Source organism: Notamacropus eugenii, chromosome 3 (genome assembly GCF_028372415.1).
Source record: "Notamacropus eugenii isolate mMacEug1 chromosome 3, mMacEug1.pri_v2, whole genome shotgun sequence".
NCBI classification, from domain to species: domain Eukaryota; kingdom Metazoa; phylum Chordata; class Mammalia; order Diprotodontia; family Macropodidae; genus Notamacropus; species Notamacropus eugenii.
Window position 1 is genome coordinate 435,217,032 of NC_092874.1, and position 24,102 is coordinate 435,241,133.

Sequence of the window (24,102 nt, forward strand, 5' to 3'; positions counted from 1 at the left end):
TTCTCTCAAAATCTATTTCCTCTCAAGGCATAATCTCCTCTCTCAGATGCTCTTGTCCTCTCTTAATTCTTGCCCTTAGTCTCATTTTCCAATCCTATCCCACCCCAAAACATGCATACACATATACATGTATACCTCCCCTCCTTCACAGTCTATTAGCTGCGATCATCTCCTTGTCATTTCATTTTATGGTCGAGTGTAGTGGCCCAGTATTTCCAAGGTTCTAGGATTTTTTCACTTGTCAAATTTCACGTAAAGGTAGCTTCCTAAATTGAGAATGGCTTTGATGATGTAGGGGGTTAGAGCAGAGGTAGCAAACTCACCACCCAACTCCTGAGTTACAGTGAAAACGTTAAAATGCAACTGGGAAATATCTGACAAAATAAAAATACAATTCAACATATGTTAATTTGTGGTTGTCTAAATCAATATGCAGCCACAGATCCATTTCTATTTGAGTGTGATACTGCTGAGAATCCCCAAATATTTTAATGGTGCTCAAGGTGAGGTTGGAGGATCCCACAATATATTATAGTTATAATAAATAGCTTATCTCATTTGACCCTCAAGGACAACCCTGATAGGTAGGTACTATAATATTGTTAATTTATGAATGAAGAAACTGGATCTCAGAGATTAAATGATTTTCCCAGGATCCTAAAGTTAGTGTCTGAACTAGGATTTTGATCCTAAATCCTCCTGATTCTAATTCCAGTATACTATCCTGGCTGAATACTGCCTTACTTGTCATGTTTTAAGGGAAGGTGGGGCCTCCACCCACACCCACCCTCCCACAACACACTAACTAGACAGCAAGCTCTGAAAGGTCCCTTCTAGCCCTAAAATTCTAGGATCCTCCCTCTTTTTCTTATTTCTCCCTACAATCCTTCTCTCCCTTTTTTGTATCCCAAATCATCTCTAGCCCCCACGTGCACTGACTGAATAACAATATGTTCCTATTGTCGGAGAGTTTATGCCCCTTAAAGACAGGAAACCTGTGAAACTAGCTTCGTGAAAGCTCCCTGTGGGTACGGGCACGGCGCCTGGCACAAGGTCTTGACCTCCAGGAACTTAACACGCTGGAAGGAGCGGATCAGGAAAGGAAGGAGAGCTCGGGAGAAAGAAAAGAAGGAGTGAAAGAGGGAAAGGAGGGGGCAGCATGCTGCGGCTGGGGGAGAGCACGCGGGCCCGAGGCCCAAGGCCAGGTTTGCTTGGCTTTGCCCACGTCTCCCCTGGGTCTTCACCGTACCGCGAGGGGCGGGGGCGAAGCGGGTCCTTGTGGACCAGGAGCCGGCACCGAGGGCGCCCCGGCTGGAAGGGGTGAAGACCGCGGACCCGAGCGTGGCTGCCCAGCCACGTGTTGGCACGGGCTTCGGCCCTCCTCACAGCCCCGGGAGGGGGTGGCACGAGATGGGGCCACCCCGGCGTCCTTGGCCAGCACCAGGGCCCCGAGCTCGGCACCGGAGGCACGTGCCCCGCCGGTAGGTGGCACGTGCCCCGCCGGTAGCGGGCACTTAGAAGGGACGGTCTCAGGACCGGGGAAGGCCGCCACCTGGGCAGGGGCAGAACGTGGTGGAAAGAGCCCTGGAAGTGTCGGGAAGACCCGGGTTCTAATCCCGCGTCAGTCACTGCGTGACCTTAGGCAAGTCCCTTCATCTCTCTGAACTCAGTTTCCTCCCCGATAAAGTAAGAGGGGTGGTCTGGATGGACGTTAGGTTCCCTCCTCAGCTCTATCGATTATCCCATAAGAGCAGGAGAGAGGAATCAAGATGCTCGGGCCCGCGGCACGCGCCGAAATTTCTGCGCCTGCGCGGCAAGAGGGGCACCGACCTAAGATGCCTCGGAACGTTTGCGCGACGGCTGCGTTTCCTCTCCGGAAGTCTCCCGCGGCGGACAAGGCCGGATCCGTCCCCTCTACGCGCTGACAGCGGCACCGGAAGTGACCCGTCCTGGGCGCCGCCGCCGCCGCTGCAGCCGGGAGGAGTTGCCACGTCCGAAGCCGGGAACCACCGCCGCCTCCGCCGCCGCCATGGTAAGAGCCCTGTGCTCTGCGAGCCGGGCTAGGGGAGCCCCCGGCGCAGACCCGAGGCGGGAGACAGGGCACGGGTCCGAGGGACGCTGCTTCCCTCACACCCACCCACCCACCCCCGGGGCCCAGCCAGCCTGGCTTCTACCCCGGGCCGACCATGGGGGCGACTAGCGACCGGCCCCCCATCCCGGGCAGCGGCCTCCAGTTCGGTTCAGCCCCCCCGGGCCGCCCTGCTCTTCGCGGGTCACTTCGCCGGGGTGGGGCGGAGACGTGGCTGGTCGCCCCTTCGTGGAGCCGGCCTTAGTGCGGACCTCGGAGACCTGGAGGCCGCCCTGGGGTCGGAGTCCGCCTGTCAGCGGTCAAGGAGAGGCGGAAATGGGCCAGTCCCGGATTTGTGGGGAGGGGGAGGAGAAATCGCGGCCTCGGAGCTTTTGTGGCCCAAGTCCAGGCGCCCCCCGGGGTGGTGCCCGCTGTAAACGGCAGTTAGAGAGGTGTCCCAAAAGTCCTAGTGCAACCCGAGCCGAACTCGGGGGACACCGGCCAGAACCCAAGGGGGAGCGCTGTGCGTGACAAGGGAAGAGTCAGTTATAATGGACAGTAGGGGCGCACGGCGCCCCGAAATCACCCTGCCCTCGCAGGCGGTCCAGCTTTGGACTCCGAAGTCACCTCAAACCCTAATCGAGGATTCTGCTCCTGAGTGAGCCCTGCCACGTGGTGTTTGTCAAAGTCCAAACGATTGATTGGGTTAGGAAGCAGATCCCTTTTGTCATACTGATACCAGCTACGGTTCATCCTGAGGAACGTTGTACCTCCGAGGTGGGTTTCCCCCTGGAACTTTTAGGGGGAAAGTGGTCCTTGTTCTCTCCTCTCCCCGCATTCAGTTATGCTACAGAGGTTAGGAATAAACTCTGGACGTTCATAATTTAACCTTAACAGGCTTTCTGTAGAAGGTGGAATTTTTAATGACGACTTAAAGCAAGCCAGGAAGGTCGGTAGTAAAAGCAGAGAAGGGAGAGCATCCCAGGCATGGGGCAACAGCCAGAAGAGAAAGCCCAGAGCCAAGACAATTTATTTTATAGAATATGTGTTTTATTTGTTCTACAGTTCCCTCTTGTAAGCTTCAAGAGGTGGCCCCTACGAATGATTTTTTTTTTAATTTGGTAAACAAAAATATATTCACTCCATTCAGCTACTTGGTACTACCCCTCTATCCAGTCCTTGCCTTTACTGTTCTGAAGTGAAGAATACCAAATCTTGTAATATTTTTCTAGCGATTTAAACAGGAAAAGTTGAAATTGTTGAAGTTATAAAAAATATCCATATCACACCTAAATACATAATTTTACTCTTTTCATAGAATTATAATATTGGCCATGCTTCAGTGCTTCACGTGTTCATATTGGTAGTCCATTATGAATGGGCATTACCTCACCCTAAGTGAGTACCTGCATAGGGGCCAAGGTCTTCCAGTACATCCTGGGTCATCCTGACGAATATCTGGTCACTGGATCCAGACAGCTCTGGAGAAGTGAGGCTTGTGACCTGCACAGCCCTCCCTCCCTCAAAACAAAGTCAAGTGCAAGTCATGTCATCATTTCTCTGATGGCATGGTCTTCTTTGGCAACAGACAAACGTAACCCATTGATAATAATAATTGCTATATACGTAACACTTTGTGGTTACAAAGTGCTTTACACAGACTCTGCCACAAAGAATTTGCAGGGGAGTGCAAAATTCCATTCAATTCAGGAAGCATTTATTAAGAACTTGTGGGCCAGGCATTGTGTGGAACTAAGGATAAAAAGACAAAAAAAAAGAAAAAAGTTACTGCCCCTTGGAGCATACCTTTTTTTTTTTTAAGGGGAGGAGAAACAACATGCATGTAAATAGGCAAATGTAAAACACAAAGTAATTACAAATGAAGAGAATGCTGACAGCTTATAGGCTAATGCACATAAGGCAAGATGTCTCAAGCTCTGCAAGAGGCAGACTGCGCCCTTGGAATTCCCAGGAGGCCGAGCTCTCTTTTATTCTGTGAGGGTGGCCTGAGAAGGCTGCCTAGAGCGGTAGGATCTTCAGTTGCACTAGAACAATGAATAGAATTTACAAAGGCAGAAAACTATGGTAATAGCATCCGGAGCCCTAGCATCTAGTAGTCATCATAATCCATATGTGCTCTACAGACTACTTATCACACAGATATACTCCAGTGTTAGATGGATGACTTCACTCTGTCAGAAATGGTATGTTAAGTAGCAGTTCCAGGAGGATTGTGGCCCAAAATTGGAGAGTAAAGGGGTCTAATCCAATTTGTACAGAAAGTGCTGCAGAAGCTTAATGATGTAGAAAGGGACCATAGATTATAATTGTTGAAGTTTATACTGAGAAAATTTTGCAAGGATAGGAGACCATTAGATGGAAATAATGGATCGGGTTCCTGAAGAGGTTGCTTTATAATTGCCATTATTAATTTAATGTAATCTTTGGTTTTAGGTGTCGGTCATTAACACTGTGGATACCTCCCACGAGGACATGATTGTGAGTATTCCATTTAGCAATTACTTAAATCTGAAACTGACATTCCTGTGGGATGGCAGAGTTTTTATTTTCAATTACGCAGTTTTGATGTGTTTATAAATCAAAATGGCTTGGGTTTTTTTTTTTTGAGAATTTGCCAAACCTCTAGTATTTAGCCATTAGAAGACCACATCCAGCCTTTGTTAGAGTAACAAGTCCTCTTCGGAAATGCCCCTGTTGTTTGAGAGACTGTTGTGTCAGCATAGAGTAGGAGTCCTTAAGCATTTTTGTGTCATGGTCCCCTTTGGCAGTCGTCTGGTAAAGGAGCCTAGGGACCCCTTCTCAAAATAATACTTTTAAATGCATCAAATAAAATATGCAACATTACAAAGGAACCCAGTTATATTGAATTACAGGTGAAAGCTTACAAACTCAGGTTGAGAACTCCTGGTATAGAGGCAGTTGTTACTTTCCATCCTAATGTTCAACAGTTTGTTTACTGGGCCACAGAGTGATTGGCAGCTGGCTTTTCTTTTTGCAGATCTTCTTTTGAAAGTGTTTCACATCTTGAGTTGTTAAGAAGCAATTGTCAGAAAGGAGAAAATACAGCACTAAGACTTAGAGATCCAAATTTGGCCAGAACCTGAGGAAAACAAGGGATTGGGCCTTGATCTCCTAAAGAGGAATCAGAATACTTTCCTTTAATACTTTAGAGCTATCCTATGATCCAGCTTCAGTAGGAATTTGGAAAGTAAATGACTGGGCAGAATGTTAGTATGAAATAAGTAAGCTCAATTAGTCTAATAAACCTAGTCATTACAGGAAGCAGAAAGTTGCTTGAAATTCCTGTGGTCCAAATCAACAGTGCAGCCAGTGTATGTGGTAAAGGTATCTGAAATATTTTCTGGGAAAAGAACAGCAGAGGTATATGGGTGGTTAAGATTGTGGGAAGAAGGAATAAAAGAACAATTATTGCACATTTAGAATTTACGTCCTGTGTGCTCGATACAGATACTGGGGATACAGAAGTGAACAAGACAGGGTCTGCCCTCCAGGAGCTTACCTGTGGTGGGGTCGTGATACATACTAAGAAAATACAACTATGTATTCAACTGACAAGGTGTAAAGGGGACTTTAAATATTTAACACTAGCTATGTCTTTAACTTATTTTCTCAATTTAAGAACATTTTATATTGGAGAACACAACTTATAATCTTCACGTAGTATAAACTGACTTCCTTTCTTCAGTTTTCTCTGGGACTGAATTGACTTGAGCAGTGTTTTTGTTTTTTTCAAATTTACAATCCCTGCCTTAGTAATAATGGGTGTGAGCCTCTGGAGTCTACAAATCTCCTGATTTCTCTCTTCCATGTTCAGCATGATGCCCAGATGGACTATTATGGCACCCGCTTGGCCACCTGCTCGTCAGATAGATCTGTCAAAATCTTTGATGTGCGGAATGGGGGTCAGATTCTCATTGCCGACCTGAGGGGGTGAGTATATCCAACATTGAGAAAATTCTAGGGGGAATAATTTTGCTGCTTGTATCTTATGCAGTAGACTTTGGAAAATGAAGTAACAATCCAGATTTTATCAGAATCTTATGTGTTTTTCAGAGAGGATGGAGAGGAGGCCATTATCCTACAGAGCATATCTCTGCCTTTAAAAGCATTGTTTTGCCCAAAGTAATTCCAGCATTAGTTGAACCTCTTTAAAGGAAATGGCCTCATTGGAATAATGTCCATAACTCAATTAATTCCTCTGATTGATAAAGTAGGAGTTAGTCAGTTGGGGAAAATGAGGCACAAAGAAATTGGATAATGTGACTTCAGACAATTGAGGAGGGGAAGGAGGAGGGTTCTTGGTTTTCTGAATTGTAATTGAAATTCTAAGTTCGTAATTTTTAAAAATACAAGCAAAACAAAGTACCATTGATAGACTGCTAGGACCAGATCTTGTAAATTCTCTAGTCTTCCCCTTCATTGAATTGTATTTATCAGTGGTAGTAAAAATCAATCTAGTCGTAGCTTAATTATCAGTTCTTTTACTGTGCTCACATCGAGCTATTAACCCAATAAACCAAAAGGAGAACATCCGCCTGGGATTTGAAACCCTCTGGTACAGGAGAATGTAGAGACTGATAAGGAGGAGGTTGGCCTCTCTTTGGGTCAAAGCAGTAGAACCTATGAGACATTGTGGCAATCTGGTTTAATAAGACATGTGTTTAATAAGAATGTATGTGTAGAACTCATGTAAGATTGCAAACTGTCTCAGGGAGGGATGGGAAGAAAATTTAAAACTTATGGAAGTGACTGTAAAAAACTGAAACCAAATTAGTTAAATTTTTTAAAAAAATAATACATATGCTATATTTTAAACACTGAAGGTGCAAAGACAGAAGTGAAACAATCTGCCCTCCAAGGCTTTAGATACAGCATATATACTGATAAGTAAAGACTAGACAGGAGGGAGAGAGCATTGACAACCAGGAGGGCTGGAGAAGGCTGCACAGAGAAGACCCTGGGATGAGGCCAGAAGGGAAGGACAGGTTATGAGGAGCACAGATGAGGGCATGTTATACCCCACACATGAGAGGCAGCCCTCTGTGCAAAGGCATGGCATGGAAACAGCATTCCACCAAGATCGGTGAACAGAAGGTTATCCAGGAACATCTACCCTATGGAGGGAAGTAATATGAAAAAAGGCTGCCAGTCTGTTGGGGCCAGATTGTGGAAGACCTTAAAGGCCAAGGGGAGGAGTTTTTATTTTATCCAAGAGATGATGGAAAGCCACTGAAGATTTTTGAATAAGTAAGTAGCGTGGTCAGACCTTAGGAGTATGATTTTGCCAGCCACATTTAGTATGAGTTAGAGAGGAGAGAGACTGAAAAGAAGCGCCATTTGGGAGATTGTTATTGTTATAGGACAGGTAAGAAGTGATGAGAGCCTTATTAGGGTGGAGAGAAGGGGCAAGGTGGGAGAGGTATGGAATAGAGTGGACAAGACCTTGCAACCAATTAGGCATGTAGGGAGAAGGAATAAGGGAGAGAAAGAATCATGGATTATACAAGTTTTAAACCTAGGATCCCAGGAGAATGGTGTGACTGCTCTGTTTACCTCTGCCTCCTGGGAGGCAGGAAGCATGGATTTAGTCCCACCTCTACCCCTTAGTACCTGAGCAGGTCAGCATGTCTTTGGGTTTCTGTCTCCTCATCTGTAAATTAAAGGGGATGGACTAGATCAGTGGTTCCCAGCCTTTTTTAAGCAGACACATCAGATCATAGATTGAGAACTCAAAGGAACTTTAAAGGTCATCTAAGCCAAACCCCCTCCCATTTTATGGATGATGAAAACTGAGGTCAAGAGAGAATCCAGGGCCTCTGATTTTCAGTCTTTTCCCCTATACCACATCTCCTCAGAACCCATTTATAACTTTTAAGCTGTTGCTCCTCTTCACATGGTAGCTGTACTGTTTGTGCTCAGTGAGGCTTCTAGTCATCTGATCATTCTTTAAAATTAATCCATATTTTGTTAATTATAATGGCATCTACATGTATTTGAAAAGCTCGTCCATGATGCTTGTTCTGTTAGAGCAAGAACAAATAACACGACTCACATCTGAATCTACAGGTCATAAGCCAGGGGCAGGATTTTTTCTAGTATCCCTTCTAGCTCTGAAATGCTATGATTCTACTCAGCGTTGGACATTTGGGGAAAACCCATTGTTTCTGTCATTACGTGAACAATTTTGTCCTTAGCCATTGTCTCAGCCAATAATAGAACTATAGAATAGAGCTGGCAGGACCTTAAAATCTGGCCTGGTCTACCCCTGGCTCACCCCCATTTTGCAGGCTAGGAAACTTTAAGTCTCTAAGAGCAGAAGGGCTTCCCTGGGATTACAGAGGCAGGATTCCTGTGGGGTACAATGGAAAGAGAACCGACTGAATCCAGAATGGCCACACTTAGATTCAGAGCCCAGCTTTTTGGTAACTTTGGGCAAGGAGTTGAATGAACCTCATTGGTCCTCACTTTCCTCATTGGTAAAATGAAAGCATTGAACTAGACAGCCTCTGAGGTCCTTTTCAGCCTTAAAACTGTGATCCTATTCTAGTGTTCTGCCCTGCTATACTACGCACCTCAGGAAGCCATTTTCAGATCTGTCTATTTGTGAACCCAAAATGTTGTGTGACAGATTCCCAAACCCCTTTATGGCAATTTAGAAATCTTTGGTCTTTCTTGTAGTCACGAAGGCCCTGTGTGGCAAGTGGCCTGGGCTCATCCTATGTATGGAAACATCTTAGCCTCCTGCTCTTATGACCGAAAAGTTATCATCTGGAAAGAAGAAAATGGCACATGGGAAAAGACATACGAGTACACAGGACATGACTCTTCAGGTATGACATGGTCCAGTGGGAAAGGACCCATCAAGAAATATGTAATTGTGTGACCTTCATGTGTCAGAAACAATGCTCTTTCTCCAGCCCTTCATCTCGATTTTCTCTTTTTACTCACATGCGTCACTCTTGGTGGTGTTGGATTGCCTTCTCTGTCATCTGTCCCACGCCTCAGCTTCCCTGATGCCTGGAGTGAAGCCTCCCTGCTTCTCTCCTTCATTCCTCACTGTCACTGTTCTTCCCACAGTGAACTCGGTATGCTGGGCTCCCCATGACTATGGGCTCCTTCTTGCCTGTGGCAGCTCTGACGGTGCCATCTCCCTGCTGAGCTACAGTGGAGAAGGGCAGTGGGAGGTGAAAAAGATCAACAACGCCCACACCGTAAGTGCTGTGCTTTCAGGCGGTTTGCAGTTCTTTGATGCACCCCCTTCAGAGGAGCAGGAAATAATCAGCTTTACCCAAGATCAACCCAATGGAGACTGAGGGTATCAGGGGCCAACTTGATAAAAATTGGTTGTTCTTACATGCTGGAGGAGGTAGGGAGGCATAGTGCCCATTACAGAATGGTGGCGCATGGTGTTGGCTTGCTTGGGTTGTGAGAATTAGCTAACATGCCACTCATAAGTGGCAAGGGCTTGGATGTGGCAGTAGTTACTCATCCACAGGGCATCTTTGAAGCACTGCCATAGACTGGCAATCCTTGAGTGCACCATTTGGCTATGACGATTTTGAGGAATTTATTTTCCTCTACTCCAGAGCATTAAAACTCAAGCTAGCAAGCAAGGGAGTATCTTTTCTTTTTAAATGTTTTATTAATGCTCTTTTATACACCACTGTTGACTTCACAGTGACTCCACTGTCCTTCTCCCCAGCCCTCTTAGTACTTTCCCTTCTAGCAAATACATACATTTGAAAAAAACAAATCCACACATTGGCTACATTTGAAAATTTTTCCTCATGCTATACACATGGCCACCATCTTTCTGTGGAGAAGTAGGAACAGTGATGCTTCACCATCAGTCTTTTGAAGTCACAGTAGTTCACTGCCTTGATCAGAGTTCTGAAGTCAGAAGAGGTGCTATAACTATTTCTGTATAAATGAAACTTCTCCCTCTGTCTTTGAGTTTGTGCGTGGTCCTGCTATGTACACTTGAATAGCTTTTTTTGGTGTAATTCCAAATTTTTTCCCATAATGATTAGAGCAGTTTATAGTGCTGCCTGTCTTTCCACAGCCCAGCACTTACCCTTGTGGTCTGTCATCTTTGCCAATCAGATGGGAAGGCAGTAAAGCCTCAGAGTTTGTTCTCATTCTCATTTCTCTTAAAATTGTTGATTTGATGCCATCTTTCATAAAGTTGTTGAGAACTGGTATTTCTTCTTTTGAAAACTGCCTGTTTGGGACCTCTGATCACTGTCCAGGGATAATAGGCCATAAAGCTAGTTAGTGAAAGACAAATGCAATAGAATAAGTCAGTTCCAGATTTTCATTTCTCCAAATATAACTGTCAGCTCAGCTGAAATCTGAAAGCAGGTGACTGAAGACCTAAATCCACTTCAGACCTCGCACATATGTAGAAGAGCCCTGGGAGTCTTGCTATCAGGACTTGGCCATTTCTTCTCTCCTGAATTTAGAAAATCCTAGTGAAACCAGGATAATTTTTCTACGTGCTTTGACTATCTCTCCACCTCCATTCGAATCCCTAGCTTGACTCCAGACTTAAGGCCTTTCCTGATCCCCATAGGTGTTTGTTCTCTCTCCTTTCTCAGCCAGCTGTGTCTGTATTGATCTGTTTATTGAGTATATAAGCTACCTGGGGGGTGAGGACTACTGTTACTTTTGTCGTTACATCTGCAGCACCCACCACAGTGCCTTGCACAATAACAGGCACTAAATAAATACTCATTGTATTGGATTATCTCTTATAATTGGCTTCTGAAATTTAAGGAAAGCCTGTGCCCTGCATCTTCCTAATAGAGTAGCTAGTCTTTCCTTGTCAATGAACCTCTCCTGTTAATTTGTGGGGTAGAAAGCCAAGTATCATCTTGCTTCCGCCTCTGTTCAGATTGGCTGCAATGCTGTGAGCTGGGCTCCTGCTGTCATTCCTGGGAGCCTGGTAGACCAGCCATCTGGACAGAAGCCAAACTACATCAAGAAGTTTGCCTCTGGCGGCTGTGACAACCTGGTCAAGCTATGGAAGTAGGTGGGCCCTTGGGGGACTTGGGGTCTTTGGTTCGTCTGAGAGACAAAACACTTGCTGTTTCCCCCGATGCCAGATGGGGTTGCCATATCACTTTAAACAAGGCTGGCTTCTTTGCCTCTTCATTATTATGTCTCCAAAATATTTTCCTTCAAAGCCCTCACTGTATCAGTGGGTTCTGAAACTGATCTCTCTCCCTGATCTTAGATATTTGGTAATAGTCGTCCCATTATTGTGCAGCTTGAGGCCCATCCTTAGGATACATAGGGGCAAGTGAACTGTCCTTGGGGGCAACCTTTTTACAGGATATAGTTACTTATATTAAATAGATTTCAACAGAGGAAAAATTCTAGATAATGACGTCATCTGTATAGATGTTAAGGATTGCAGAGTGCTTTATATATGTTAGCTCATCTGATCTTCACAACCACCCTGTAAGGTAGATGTCCTTACTGTCTCCATTTTACATATAACAAAATTGAGGTAGACAGAGGTCAAATGACTCACACAGAGTTACACAGTCATTAGGTATCAGATTCAAGATTTGAACTCATGTCTTACGGTTACCCAGATTCAGTGTTCTTATCTGCTGTGTCACCTCAGTGCCCAAAAGAACAAAGAACTTGCCATCCTCCAGATGGATGCTCAGAAATCAGTTTGTGGTCTATTGGTTTGAGGAAGATTCTCATTATCTAAATAGCCCAGTACTGAGAAGCATCATTGTTCACTTAGGAAAAAACCAGCCTTTCAAGAAGACAGCAGGCTATAAGCTGCTTTCCTCACTTCTTGTGTGCTCTTTAGGGAGGAGGAGGATGGTCAGTGGAAGGAGGATCAGAAACTAGAAGCTCATAGTGACTGGGTCCGAGATGTTGCCTGGGCCCCCTCCATTGGCCTGCCAACAAGCACCATTGCCAGCTGCTCCCAGGTGAGCCCCCATTGTATCAAGAAGGGTGGCCAGGTGATGAGTCTTTGAGGTGATAAATGGGATACTGTGGCCTCATCGTTTGTGAGACACTTCTAAGAATCGCTGTGAACCAGAAATGGGAATTGTCTAGCTTTGGAGGGCAAAGAAAATAGGGAAACCAGAGCAGGCTTCAGTCTTCAGGGGAAATGACCAAAACCACCAGTTGCAGCAGGACAGACAGTGAAAATGGCAGTATCTTCATTGGTTGTTAATCTGCCTGCTAGAGATATGGTCGACCATCCAAGACACCTGACCATTTTCCTCTGGAACACAGAATAAATTGTGTTGTTTCTTTTTTGTCATTTCTCTGTGTCATTTTGGTCTTTGTATCCTTGGTATCTGCCCAGTGCACATAGTAGATGCCTAATAAATGCTTGTTGGTTGATCCAGACAGTTGTAGTGAAGTCAACCAGGGAAATCTCATGAGGAGTTGTCACAGAGAGTAGAAGGGATTTAACAGATACAGGAGGGTGGATTTGTCCAAGGCTTTGGTCTATACACACTTAGAATTAACAGAATGGACCAAGGAAAAGTGGAGTCAGCTAGAACAATGGAAAAATAGGGTAACCAGAGAAAGTAACCTCTTTTAACCCCATCTGAAGGGAGAGCTTTCTTTGGGACATTGGACGGAGGTTGGACCTGGCACCTAAGAACAAAAAAGTCTAATTTGGTGGCATGAAAACTTCCCCATTTTCATTATTTGAAACTAATTTTTGGTGTAGGCATAAAAGGTTAGGTTTTGTTTTGTTTCCTATCCTTTTAAATTTAAGTTCTTAAGGACTGTGAGACAATAGCCCCAGGGAAAGCCTTTGCCAGTCATACCTTGAGGGGGCACTACAGATGCCCAGCACAGGCCTTCTCAAGTTCTACACTGTCCACTGAGCCCCAAGGAACCATTGCTGACTGCACTTTTTTCTAGGATGGTCGAGTGTTTATCTGGACCTGCGATGATGCTTCTGGAAACACGTGGTCTCCCAGATTACTGCACAAGTTCAATGATGTTGTGTGGCATGTGAGCTGGTCTATCACAGCCAACATCCTGGCTGTTTCAGGAGGAGACAACAAAGTAAGTGTACTCTTTCATTTGAAACCCTTCAGGTGATTGAGAAACCTCACAATTGGGGAATAGGGAGACATCAAAGATTCTTTAAAAAAAATTACTGATGCCTTTTGTTTTTACATCACAGTCAGTTCACAATTTTACACACACACGCAGACGCATGCACACACACACACACACACACACACACACACACACACACAGCATTCTGCACCCAGTGTCATCTCCTGCCAACACCCACACCTAGCCCCATGAAAGGACAGGTATATTTCTTCATCTCCTTTTCAGGTCCTACCTCATTCTGTCCCAGTTCATATATGCCTTCCCATGTTTCTCTGAATTCTGCATATTTGCCATTTCTTATGGCACAGTAATATTCCATCATACTACTCATTAGTTCAGCCATGTAATCAGTGGACACCCACTTTGTTTCTAGTTTTGTGGGAGGGATTATTTTTGCTACCCCAAAAAACCTGCACCTGTGAATATTTTGGTTTATATGAGGCCTTTCTGTCTTTGACCTCCTCGGAGAATATGCCCAGCAGTGGGATCTCTAGATCTAAAGGTCTAAACAGTTTAGACTTTCTTGCATTGTCATGGATTATTTTCCAGAATGATTAGACCAAAGCACAGCTCCACTAATGTTTTATAATTCATTAACTGTTTTCTTCTGGTCACCCTGATTTGCATTCAAAAAAACTTTGAACTGACAAAAACCTAAATGAAAATTGTCTTCCTACTCCAGGAATGAATGATCTGTATTTTGACCACCAGAGGGTAGCATTGGTCTTCTTCCATTCAAGACTGGGCTTTCTCATGTTGTCTAAAGTCTTAATTAAGCACATCCTTTGTACTGGAGGTGGGGTGAGGGATGGAGGGAGACAGTATTATTATATATACATTATATGACATGCTTCCTGCCCATCAGATTCAAGCCATACATATGTGAAGCAATATGATTCAGTACTAACATGAGTACTACTGATTGACCTCTTTAGGTCAGAATAGTGTGATATCTCTGCGGGCCAGAAAAATTGGGGCAGGCTTTGCGGAAGAAGTAGGTCGTCAACTGGGTCAAACCTCAGAAGCACGGTGACATCTATTGCAGAAACCAGCTGTCACAAAAGTATGAGAACATCCATCTTAAAAACCAAGTGATCTTTTAAAATAAGTTTTTTGGGGATAAGTTATTTTAGAATTCTGCCACCTTTAATTCCTTGCCTTCCTGGACCTCTGTAGCATTGACAGTGCTGACTACCCCCTCTTCTGGATAGTCTCTCTGCCCTGGGCTTTATAAACTTGACACTCCCCTGGTTCTCCTTGCCTTTTTGCATTGGCTCCTGGTCTTTCCAGCCCTTCAAGGTGAATGTGTCTCCACACTCTGTCTTTGGCCTCCTCTACCTGCACTCTTCTCCTGGCTCTGCCCCATGTCCCTGTCCCCTTCTCGCCCTCTCATCAACTTTCCAGCCCCCCAATAGATTGTAAGGTCCATGAAGAGGGGAGACTTGTGTTTGTATCCCTGGCACTTAGCACAGGCCTTGGCACACATCGGCTCTCATGCCTGGCACATGATCCTACTCCTGGGCAGCCCTGGCTTCTCTCCTGAGCTCACACCATCCATCACTATGAAGATTTCAGATTTGCTGTCCCTACTGTGCTTTGGTCACTGGTGCTGTCTGTAGTCAGGCCCTGACTGTTACTGGGCCGTTTCCTCTCCTCCCTCATGGTTCTCTCTCCCTCCCTAGGACAGGCTTTTAGTACTACGCACTGGGACAGCTGTTGTGGCTTCCTCCAGAGTCTCCCTGGCTCTAGTCTCTTTCATATCACCTGGTATAGATTGGGTTGGTCTGCAGATAGTCCAAGGCTTGGGGCTAGAGATGGGGAGGCCTTGTCTGTTGACAGCCTTTTTGCCTGTGGACAGCCTTTGCAGGTCACTTCATGGAGTCATACGAGCATTTATTGAACAACTTCTGTGTACCAGACTCTGTCCCCGGGGACACAAAGATGGAGACATGCAGGATTCATAAGTAGAAGGAGAACTGGGAGAGCACACACTCTAGTTTTCAGGACGGCATTACTGTGAAACACTTTTCCTGGTTCTGCTTCCTTCCCTCTGCATGTGTTTGCCCATGTGCTCAATGAAATTCAGCAGGGATGGATCAGGTACTGCTGTGATATGGACAGAAGTCTGACGGTTGGGGGGGCAGGGGAAGCAGCGTTTACCCAGATGAGTAAATACAAAATCTAAAAGGTCATGTTAGAAGGAAGAACATTAACTAATGGAGGAAGCAGGAAAGGCCTCTAGGAGGTGGGGGCATTTTAGCTGAGCCTTGAAGGGAACTAGGCTCCCAGAAGGTTCCATTCCAGGGAGGGAGGAAGAAGATCCTTGAACAAAAAGCAGAGAGAAGAGCAGGGGCCTGGCTTAGCTGCACGTGGGGTGAGGCAGGGAAAGAAATGTGTCCTAAGCCTAGGGCAGGCAGCTGGCACCAGGCTACAGAGGGTTTGAAATGCCCAACAGAAGAGTTCATCTGGTGCCCCAGAGACAAGAGGGAGCAGCTGGAGCATCTTCATCAGGGGACCATAGACTGGTGCTTCAGGAATTTCAGGCTGACTCCTATGGAGAATGGATTGGGAGGGCAGAAATTTGCAGCAGCAAAAACAAAGCAGGAGGCAGTAACGATAATCCAGGAGACGTGTGCTCAGGGCCTGAGCCGCAGATGGCTGGAGAGCACGTGGGCGTGAGGTGTGGGCTAGAGGCAGGTTCCACGCAGCTGGGCAGCTGATGAGAAATGGGTGAGGGAACGGGAGGAGTCGGGGCTGGACACTTGTGAGCTTGGGAAACAGTAAATGGCAAGGCCTGTCACAGGAGAGGTGGGATCTTAAGGGCAAAAGCTCTTTCGGAGTGAAATAAGACATCCGTGTGTGAAAAGCCAAATAAGAGGTTAAGCAGCACTCAACAGAACCTCGTCCATCAGCATCAAGGGCTCCACAAACCTGCTCTTTCAGTATTTTGATAACTATCTCACTGTCATTCAGAATACAACATAGTATATTTTCACGAATTTAAAAACATTCTTACATAGAGGTCCATGACACAGGAAAAGTTAAGACTTGATGGCAGTGCAGGTCCCCCCCCTTCTGAGCCTTACATGCTCTGCCTCAGAGAGATCACCAAGCCCTCTGTGATATGCTAAATAAATTATTTTAATGGTCATCTTTTTTTGGCCCCCTTTACTTTCCTGCTAATTCATCTCATAGATGGAAAACATTGCAGTCCGTGAAGGACTCAACAGACTCCCCACAGGAAAGTGATACAGAAAATAAATGCTGTGAATCCATAACACAGAAAGACCATTAAAATTGGAATTGGTCAGAAAAAACTTCATGAGAAAAGTAGGAAACCGAACCTTCCTGCCCTCAGAGAAGGCATTTTTGTGGTAGCCTGAACGTACTTACATCATCAAGGACAGATGTCAGACACTAGTTTGCTGCTGTCAGAACCAAACTAAAATGCAGTTGGGAAATGTTTGACAAAATAAACATACAAAAAAACATTGTTAATAGCTGGTTTGGGGGTCTTCGTTTTGGTGAGAAGGTCTGAGTGCCAGATGTCGCACTTCCCTCTCTGATTTGGTAAAATATAGTATTCAGTTGTGAAAAGGTTCAAACCCTTGAAGATCCAGTAGGAGGATCATTTTTTGATTGCGTTCTGTGATTTGCACAAGAAAGTTTGAAGGGGATGGGAGACAGAACTTATTGGATGATCTTGTTACCTGTGAAAGACTGCTGCAGGCATCCTTTAAAAATGATGGTGCAGACTCAGTTTGGTGTGAAAATCTGTCTTACACTATAGGAAAGTAGGGAAGAAGGGGAAAAGTGGGGTGGGGGAGATGATGGAAAGGAGGGCAAATGAGAGGAAGGAGTAATCAGAAGTAAACACATTAGGGGAGGGACAAGGTCAAATGAGAGAACAGAATAAATGGGGGGCAGAATAGGAGGGAGGGAAATATAATTAGTCTTTCACAACATAACTATTATGGAAGTCTTTAGCAAAACTATACATGTATAGCCCATATTGAATCGCTTGCCTTCTCAGTGGGGATGGGTGGGGAGGGAAGAAAGGAGAGAAGTTGGTACTCAAAGTTTTAGGAATGAATGTTGAGACTTGTTTTTGCATACGACTGGGAAATAAGAAATACAGGTAATGGGGTATGGAAATCTGTCTTGCCCTACAAGAAAAGAGAGAAGATGGGGATAAGGGAAGGGAGGGCAGATTAGGGGAAGGGGTAATCAGAATGCATGGTGTTTTGGGGTGGGGGGAGAGAAGAGATGGGGAGGAAATTTGGAACTCAAAATCTTGTGGAAATGAATGTTGAAAACTAAAAATAAATATTTTAAAATGTAGAAAAAAAAAAAAAAGAATGATGGTGCAGAACCAGATCTGATCAGTGTCTTACTCTCTCCTAAATATGATGTTGGGCTGCTAGGTGGTGTAGTGGATAGAGCACTGACCCTGGAGTCAGGAAGACTTAAATTCAAATCCAACCTCAGACACTTACTAGCTGTGTGACCCTGGGCAAGTCATTTAGCCCTGATTGCCCCATTTTTTTCATGTGTAGAATGAACTGGAGAAGGAAATGGCAAACTACTCCAATGTCTTTACCAAGAAAACCTCAGATGGTGTCACAAAGAGTTGGACATGATTGAAACAGCTGAACAACAACAAAATATCTTGGGAAGATATTGTTAGACTTAATGATTTCATAGGTTCCCAGGATCATTTATATTTAATAGATGACTCCTGGAAGCCTAAAACTTTAAATCAGAAGTACTCTCTGATCGTTAAGCAAGACACCAGAGGAGATAGTTCTGTGTATGCCAGAAATCCTAAAATGACATCCACTTGGCAGCCACCTAGTTTTCCTTTACATGAGACTAACATGATGAGATCAGGGGTGTCTTTTTTAGTGAATGGCAAATGTGGAATGGAAATGGGGTCACTGAGGTTTGATGGCTGAAGAATAAAGATGCGCATGCTCACATCATGACCTTGAGGATAAGTGTCACTTAGCTGGTGTAGGATGGTGCAGAATAGGCTTTCTAGAAGATGTGATTCTTGAAGGGAGAAATTGGAAGAATGGAGAGGTAGAAATGACACATGAACAGGAGTGAATTTTTCCAGGCCTATGGAGACAGCACAGAGGAATTAGGGGAAGACAGAGCAGGAAAAAGAAGATGATGTGCTCAACTGTTGTGATCAGAAGAAACAACGAAACATAATTGTGAGAGAAGAGATAAAGGTGTAAAATAATGGTGGTTAGAGAGTTTTTGTCTTATTCTAAAATGAAGGTGTTGAACTAGATGATCTCTAATGGCCTTTCCAGTTATAACATGTAATTCAATGAAAAAGATAGATATATTTGGAAAGGGAAATGTTAGTAAGAATTTTACCTTTAGGATCCCTACTAGCTTCATGGGAAAAAATATTGATAGTATATGAAGGAGAAAAAAGTGAAAATAAGTTATTTGAATTTAATTAAATGAGTTGAGCCTTAAAAAAAGCTGGTTTTCTAAGTGTTCTGCATTCCATGGAGATCCTTCCGTATGGTGTCATGACCCCTGTTTATCTTTGACACACTGCTCTGGGGCACTTCCCTTCCACCAAGTGAAAAAAGGAACAGAAACCTGAGATTGTATTTCTTTGAGATTAAAACAAGTACCTTTATTTTGAAAGATCTGTAGCTTCCTCATTTTCTTTACTTCCTCCACCAAGTGGATCCCAGACCCTGAATTCATACTTTGTTGTGCTATGTGGCGCTTATTGTTTTCCAGAAAGTCCTCCACAGAGCCAGAGGTGCCCTTGGTTGTCCTTGCCAATGCCAGTGATGGTGGAGTGGCAGTGGTTCTTCAGTATGGTGTTTGCGTACACATCCGCAGACTCACATTCAGTTTGCATCTCTCCTTTGTCCCTGATGTTGTTTGTCATGGATTTGATAGAGGGAAAATCTTGCTGACAAATTAGAGCTATTGCCTCTTGCAGTAAAGACCGCTGGTCAGGCCTGCTGTACGGTTGTGGGTTCTCCTCTGGAAGTCATATGAGGCTGTGATTCTCTATAATTAATAGTCAGGTAATGTTACCAAAAGGGTGTTTGTTTTAAAGAAATGAACTTTTGCAATGGGGAGTTGTTTGTGGTTGAGCATTATATCATTTTCCAAATCCAGTCCATCTCTGTGCCGCTCAGGATACATCTGAAACCCTCGTCTAAGATGAAGAGTGGGGATTTGGGGTGAAAGCAGAGGGGTTGAATCATGTCTGTTACTTCATCAACATGGGGAAGCTTCCACCCATGCACATGGGCTCTTCTCTGAGTCTTGGCCCCGAGGAGTGGTGTGACTTGCCTGTGCTCCTACAGCCAGTGTGTGGCAAAGGTGAGACTTGGACCAGGTCTTCCTGACGGAGGGAAGTGGAGAGCCCTGCCTCCTCCTCACGACACCATGCTGCTTTGCACAGTCTGTTCTTCATCTAAATGAAGCAGGTGTCCTTAACATGCTCGATGCCAGGAGAAGTAGAGTTTAGATGAGACCAAGGCTCCACCCTTCTGTCATTGACATTCTGGTTAAGGGGTCGATACTAGCTACCTCACAAGTTTATAGTAAGAACCAAATGAGATCATGTGTACAAAGTGGGGAAGGGAAAGGATTAGGGATTTGTATCATACCAACTGTGTGCCAGGCACTGGACTGAGCACTTGTACAAATGCTTTCTCATTCGATCTTCACAACAACGCTTTAGGGTAGAGGCTATGCTGACCTCCCTTTTATAGCTAGGGAAACTGAGGCAGACAGGTTTAGTGACTTGCCCAGGATCACAGAACTAGTGAGCGTCTGAGACTGGATTTGAACTCAGGGTACCTTGACTCCCAGCCCCGCACTCTAGCCACTGTGTCTCCTAGTAGGCTTTATCAGAGCACTTTATATGCTTTAAAGCACTCTTTGTCAACAGTCGTTCTACTTTGTATATTATATGTATGATATGTATTTTATACACTTGTGCTTTTGTTTTTTCCATTGTGCATAGTTAAACCTGTATCTTCCAAATTACTCTCCATTTCATTGAAGCACCTTCGTAGTGTGCCTGGTGGTGCAGCGTCACCTGTAAATAGGAGGGACCTGTAGAGAACCTCACCCTCCTCACTAGTCGTCTCCTTTAGACGTTCGATGCGGCTCATTATCCATCTGAAGCTCCTCTCCCTCTCAGAAGACCTCTCCCATGACAGGCGTGTGGAACATGGGGCTTCTTGTTTAACGCGGAGAGTGAACAGAACCTTCTCTGTGCTGAGATCCCTCAGGGCATGGTAAAGACGTTTGCCAGTCACATGAGACAGCCCTTGTCTGAAGACCATCTTCAGGGATACACTTTGTTCTGTTGAATCAAATACGCTTTAAAAAAAATGTTTTTAACTATTTACCTTATGATAATGAAACCTTTTGCTTCCAGGTTACTCTGTGGAAGGAATCAGTTGATGGACAGTGGATGTGTATCAGCGATGTCAACAAAGGCCAAGGTTCAGTGTCTTCAATCACAGAGGGCCAGCAAAATGAGCAGTGACCCAAGAGGAGCCAGCAGAGCAGACACACCAAGGAATCAACCAGCCATGGAGCCAGAGGGCAGCTGTCCACAGCCATGACCTCTGGAACGGCTGCATTGTGGGTCAGCTGAAGAACAGGCTTCCCCAGACGGGGAAAGGAAATGAGATGATTCTGAATTCAGTAAGATCACATGTTCCTATGAATAGATGCAACCACAGTATTGATCATCTGCCTTAAAATGATTTGATATGGTCTCTAAGTTAGCTTGACTGGTTCAGAATGCTTAGAGTATAAGAAAAATTATTACAAATGGTCTTCAAAGTTATTCATTTTAAAATATTTTTTTTATTGGCTACTTTTGTGTACCCCTACAATTTGGGGCTTGTGTTGGGGTGGGTAGGGTTGTTTTCAAAATAATTGAATAAAGTCAATAGTAATTCTGTTTTTGATTATCAATTTTGATTTTTTTCTTTCATTTATTTAATTTTAGTTTTCAACATTCAGTTCCGTAAGCTTTTGAGTTTTAGATTTTTCTCCACCTCCCTTCCCTCCCCAAGAAGGCATGCAATCTGATAAAGGCTCTACATGTACATTCATATTAAACAGATTTCACATTAGTTATGTTGTAAAGAAGAACTGGAGTGAATGGAGGAAACCACAAGAAAGAAAAACAAAACAAAAAAAAGAGCAGACAGTCTGCTTTGATAATCTAGCAGCTTCATAATCTAGCCGTTAGACCATAGCCCACATAACTCACACTTGGGAAGTGTTTTAAAGTTATTAAATGTGTTGTAAATTCAGGGTAATTTCCCTCACTGATCCTTTGCAAATATCATCTCCATTTTACAGATAAGGAAACTGAGGCTCAGTGACTTACCCAGGGTCACATGGCTAAAAAGTGAAGTAGACGGATTAGAATCCTGTACTTCTGACGCTAAGGCAGGTCTCCTTCTACTACCACACATGCTTCCTAAGTGGTTATAATAAAAGCAGAGTTTTTCATATTGTAAGTAAGGGTTAAAGGGAGCCAGTATCATCTATATCTACACCCACCAACTCTTAAGTTAGTACCCCTGCCAGCCACGTGGCCAAAGCATCACTTTCCACTGATGGGCATAAGCTGTTGTGAATGTCCAGATGGGGCCCAGTGTGTTCTCACGGTCCCCTGTGCTGACACCTTCTATTGGAATCTTGATGATTATTCTTGGGGGGTCCGAGACAGCCAGCAAGAGAACTGGCTGGGGCCAGGTGTTTTTCTACTAGAATCCTCTGATGTCTGATGCTGCCAAAGTCATCCTGGTTTCTCCAAAATCACGCAATACAACACAAACGTCTTGCAGGAGCCACCTGTCTGAGAAGGCCCCCTCTGCAGGCATAGCAGCCATAGAGGAATCAGTCTTCTTACCTAGAGGCAGGGGAGGCTCATCTCTGCTTGGGGAGGCTCTGGTTCCCCGCAGTGGAGGCAGCAGCCCCACACCAATGAAACAATGGATCTTTTGAAGTATTTTGTACATTCCAGTCTAGTACAACGTGAAGTGAACCACTCTGAAATTATTCCCAACCCATTCCATTTCCCATAGTAAGTTACGTGACAGATAAAATCTGAAATAACAGAAAATGATCACGCCACTGGGCATATTGATTTATTAAGCAATGCGTGGCAATTGTGCAACAAATTGGGACCAGGCCTCCTCAGCACAGCACCAGACACTAAATATGAGACGGTTTTTTTATGCATTAAAAGAAAACAACAGGATATAAACCAGGATACAAGACTAGGCAATCTGATTTCTAATTGGAGCAAAGATTAGGAGCTTTCTGAGTTGGGAGAAAGTGAACAGGCAACTCCCTGAAATCCATAAAAGGGGGTCCGGTTCCCACTTCTCCAAGTGTCTATAACTGACCAGTACAGAGTCAGTTTTCAGATAAGGCATACAGGTTGCTTGAGATGTAAAACTGTAAGAAAAGTCTGCATCGGTCTTTGGATCTGACAGGGTTTCTGGTCAGCATAACCTAGGGCCTTAGTTAAAGGACTCTAAGCAACAGGTAGGAGTGGTCCAGCTTCCCAGCCACACAGGGCTAAGTTCAAACAGCACAATAAAGTTTTCTCACAAGATAAAAATTAGATTAGACTCAAATTGAATAGAAAGGGAACTGAGCTAATTTCAGAACTGAGTCACAAGATGGAGTCAGTGTGGTTCAGTGAATTCCCACAGTTATCTTCTTAACTACAATCTAAGGATAAAATGAACTAAATAGATGATTGGGAGAAAGGGGAAGGAATTTACACCAATTCCCTAAACTTCTTTGTGGACAACCCATCTGCAACATGGTGCTGACTGTTCACAGAGCAAGAAGTGTTGGGCCCTTCCACAGAGCAGCAGTCTGGGCAGAACCCTGGAGGCTAGGCCACTAACTAGATGGAATTAATGGAAATGCAAGGCCCCCAAGGCTCCTCTGTGAGACCTGATCACACTTGTCTCATGACCAGTTCTTGGAGGGCCTTGGCCACCTCATAATGTAGGAATGAGAATCCAAAGCATCTCTGATCTCAAGAGGAAGGGACAAGAAAGATGAAAGAATTCTGAGTTAAGGATGTCAGTAGGAGCTAGAGCTTGAGCTCAGGGACCATCTAGTCCAATTCCTCTACCTTACTTACAGATGAGGAAACTGAGGCACACAGATCAAACCATCTGCCCGAGGCCACACAGGCAAAAAATGTTAGAGTCTGTTCACCTCCCTCCAATGCTGTACCAGGTTTCTCTCTTCTTGAGAGAGCTTTAAAAAGCTAAGTTTCTCAGCTTGGTGGTACACACCTGTGACTCCTGCTCTTGCAGAATCTGGGGATAGTGAATTGTTTAAGCTCAGGAGCTCTGGGCTGCAGTGAGTTAAAGACGGTCAGACATCCCCATGTCCCCATGGCATCAATATGGCAAACATCTCACGGCAGGAGGGTCCTAGGCTACCTAACAAGGGTCAAACTGGCCCAGGATGGAAACAAAGCAATTCAAAGCTTCCTTGGCAATTAACAGGAGGATGGATTGGGCTAGGCAGCAGCCTGGACAAGGTAAGGAGACCCAATCTCAAAAAAAAAAAAATCTAAGGCAACTAGAGGGTGCCATAGTGCACAGAGCACAGGCCTAGAATCAGGAAGACCTGAGTTCAAATCTAGCCTCAGACATTTACTAGCTGTCTGACTCTTGCAAGCCACTTAACTTCTATCTCTCAATTTCCTCATCTGTTAAGTGGAATCACAATAGCACCTACCTCCCAAGGTTGTTATGAGTATCAAATAAGTTAATATTTGTAAAATGCTTAAGACAGTTTCTGGCATATTGTAGGCACTTAAT

General features: G+C 44.5%; 1 protein-coding gene across 1 annotated transcript; it reads left to right on the forward strand.

Annotated features, from left to right (window-relative positions):
• Positions 1 to 1,868: 1,868 nt before the first annotated feature.
• Positions 1,869 to 21,208, forward strand: SEC13 (SEC13 homolog, nuclear pore and COPII coat complex component). Its single transcript, XM_072598498.1, has 9 exons — positions 1,869 to 2,032; positions 4,523 to 4,567; positions 5,925 to 6,040; positions 8,789 to 8,940; positions 9,188 to 9,321; positions 11,004 to 11,137; positions 11,940 to 12,063; positions 13,022 to 13,168; positions 20,661 to 21,208. The coding sequence occupies exons 1-9, from the start codon at positions 2,030 to 2,032 to the stop codon at positions 20,769 to 20,771; spliced, it is 966 nt and encodes a 321-aa protein (XP_072454599.1). The 5' UTR covers positions 1,869 to 2,029; the 3' UTR covers positions 20,772 to 21,208.
• Positions 21,209 to 24,102: the final 2,894 nt, after the last annotated feature.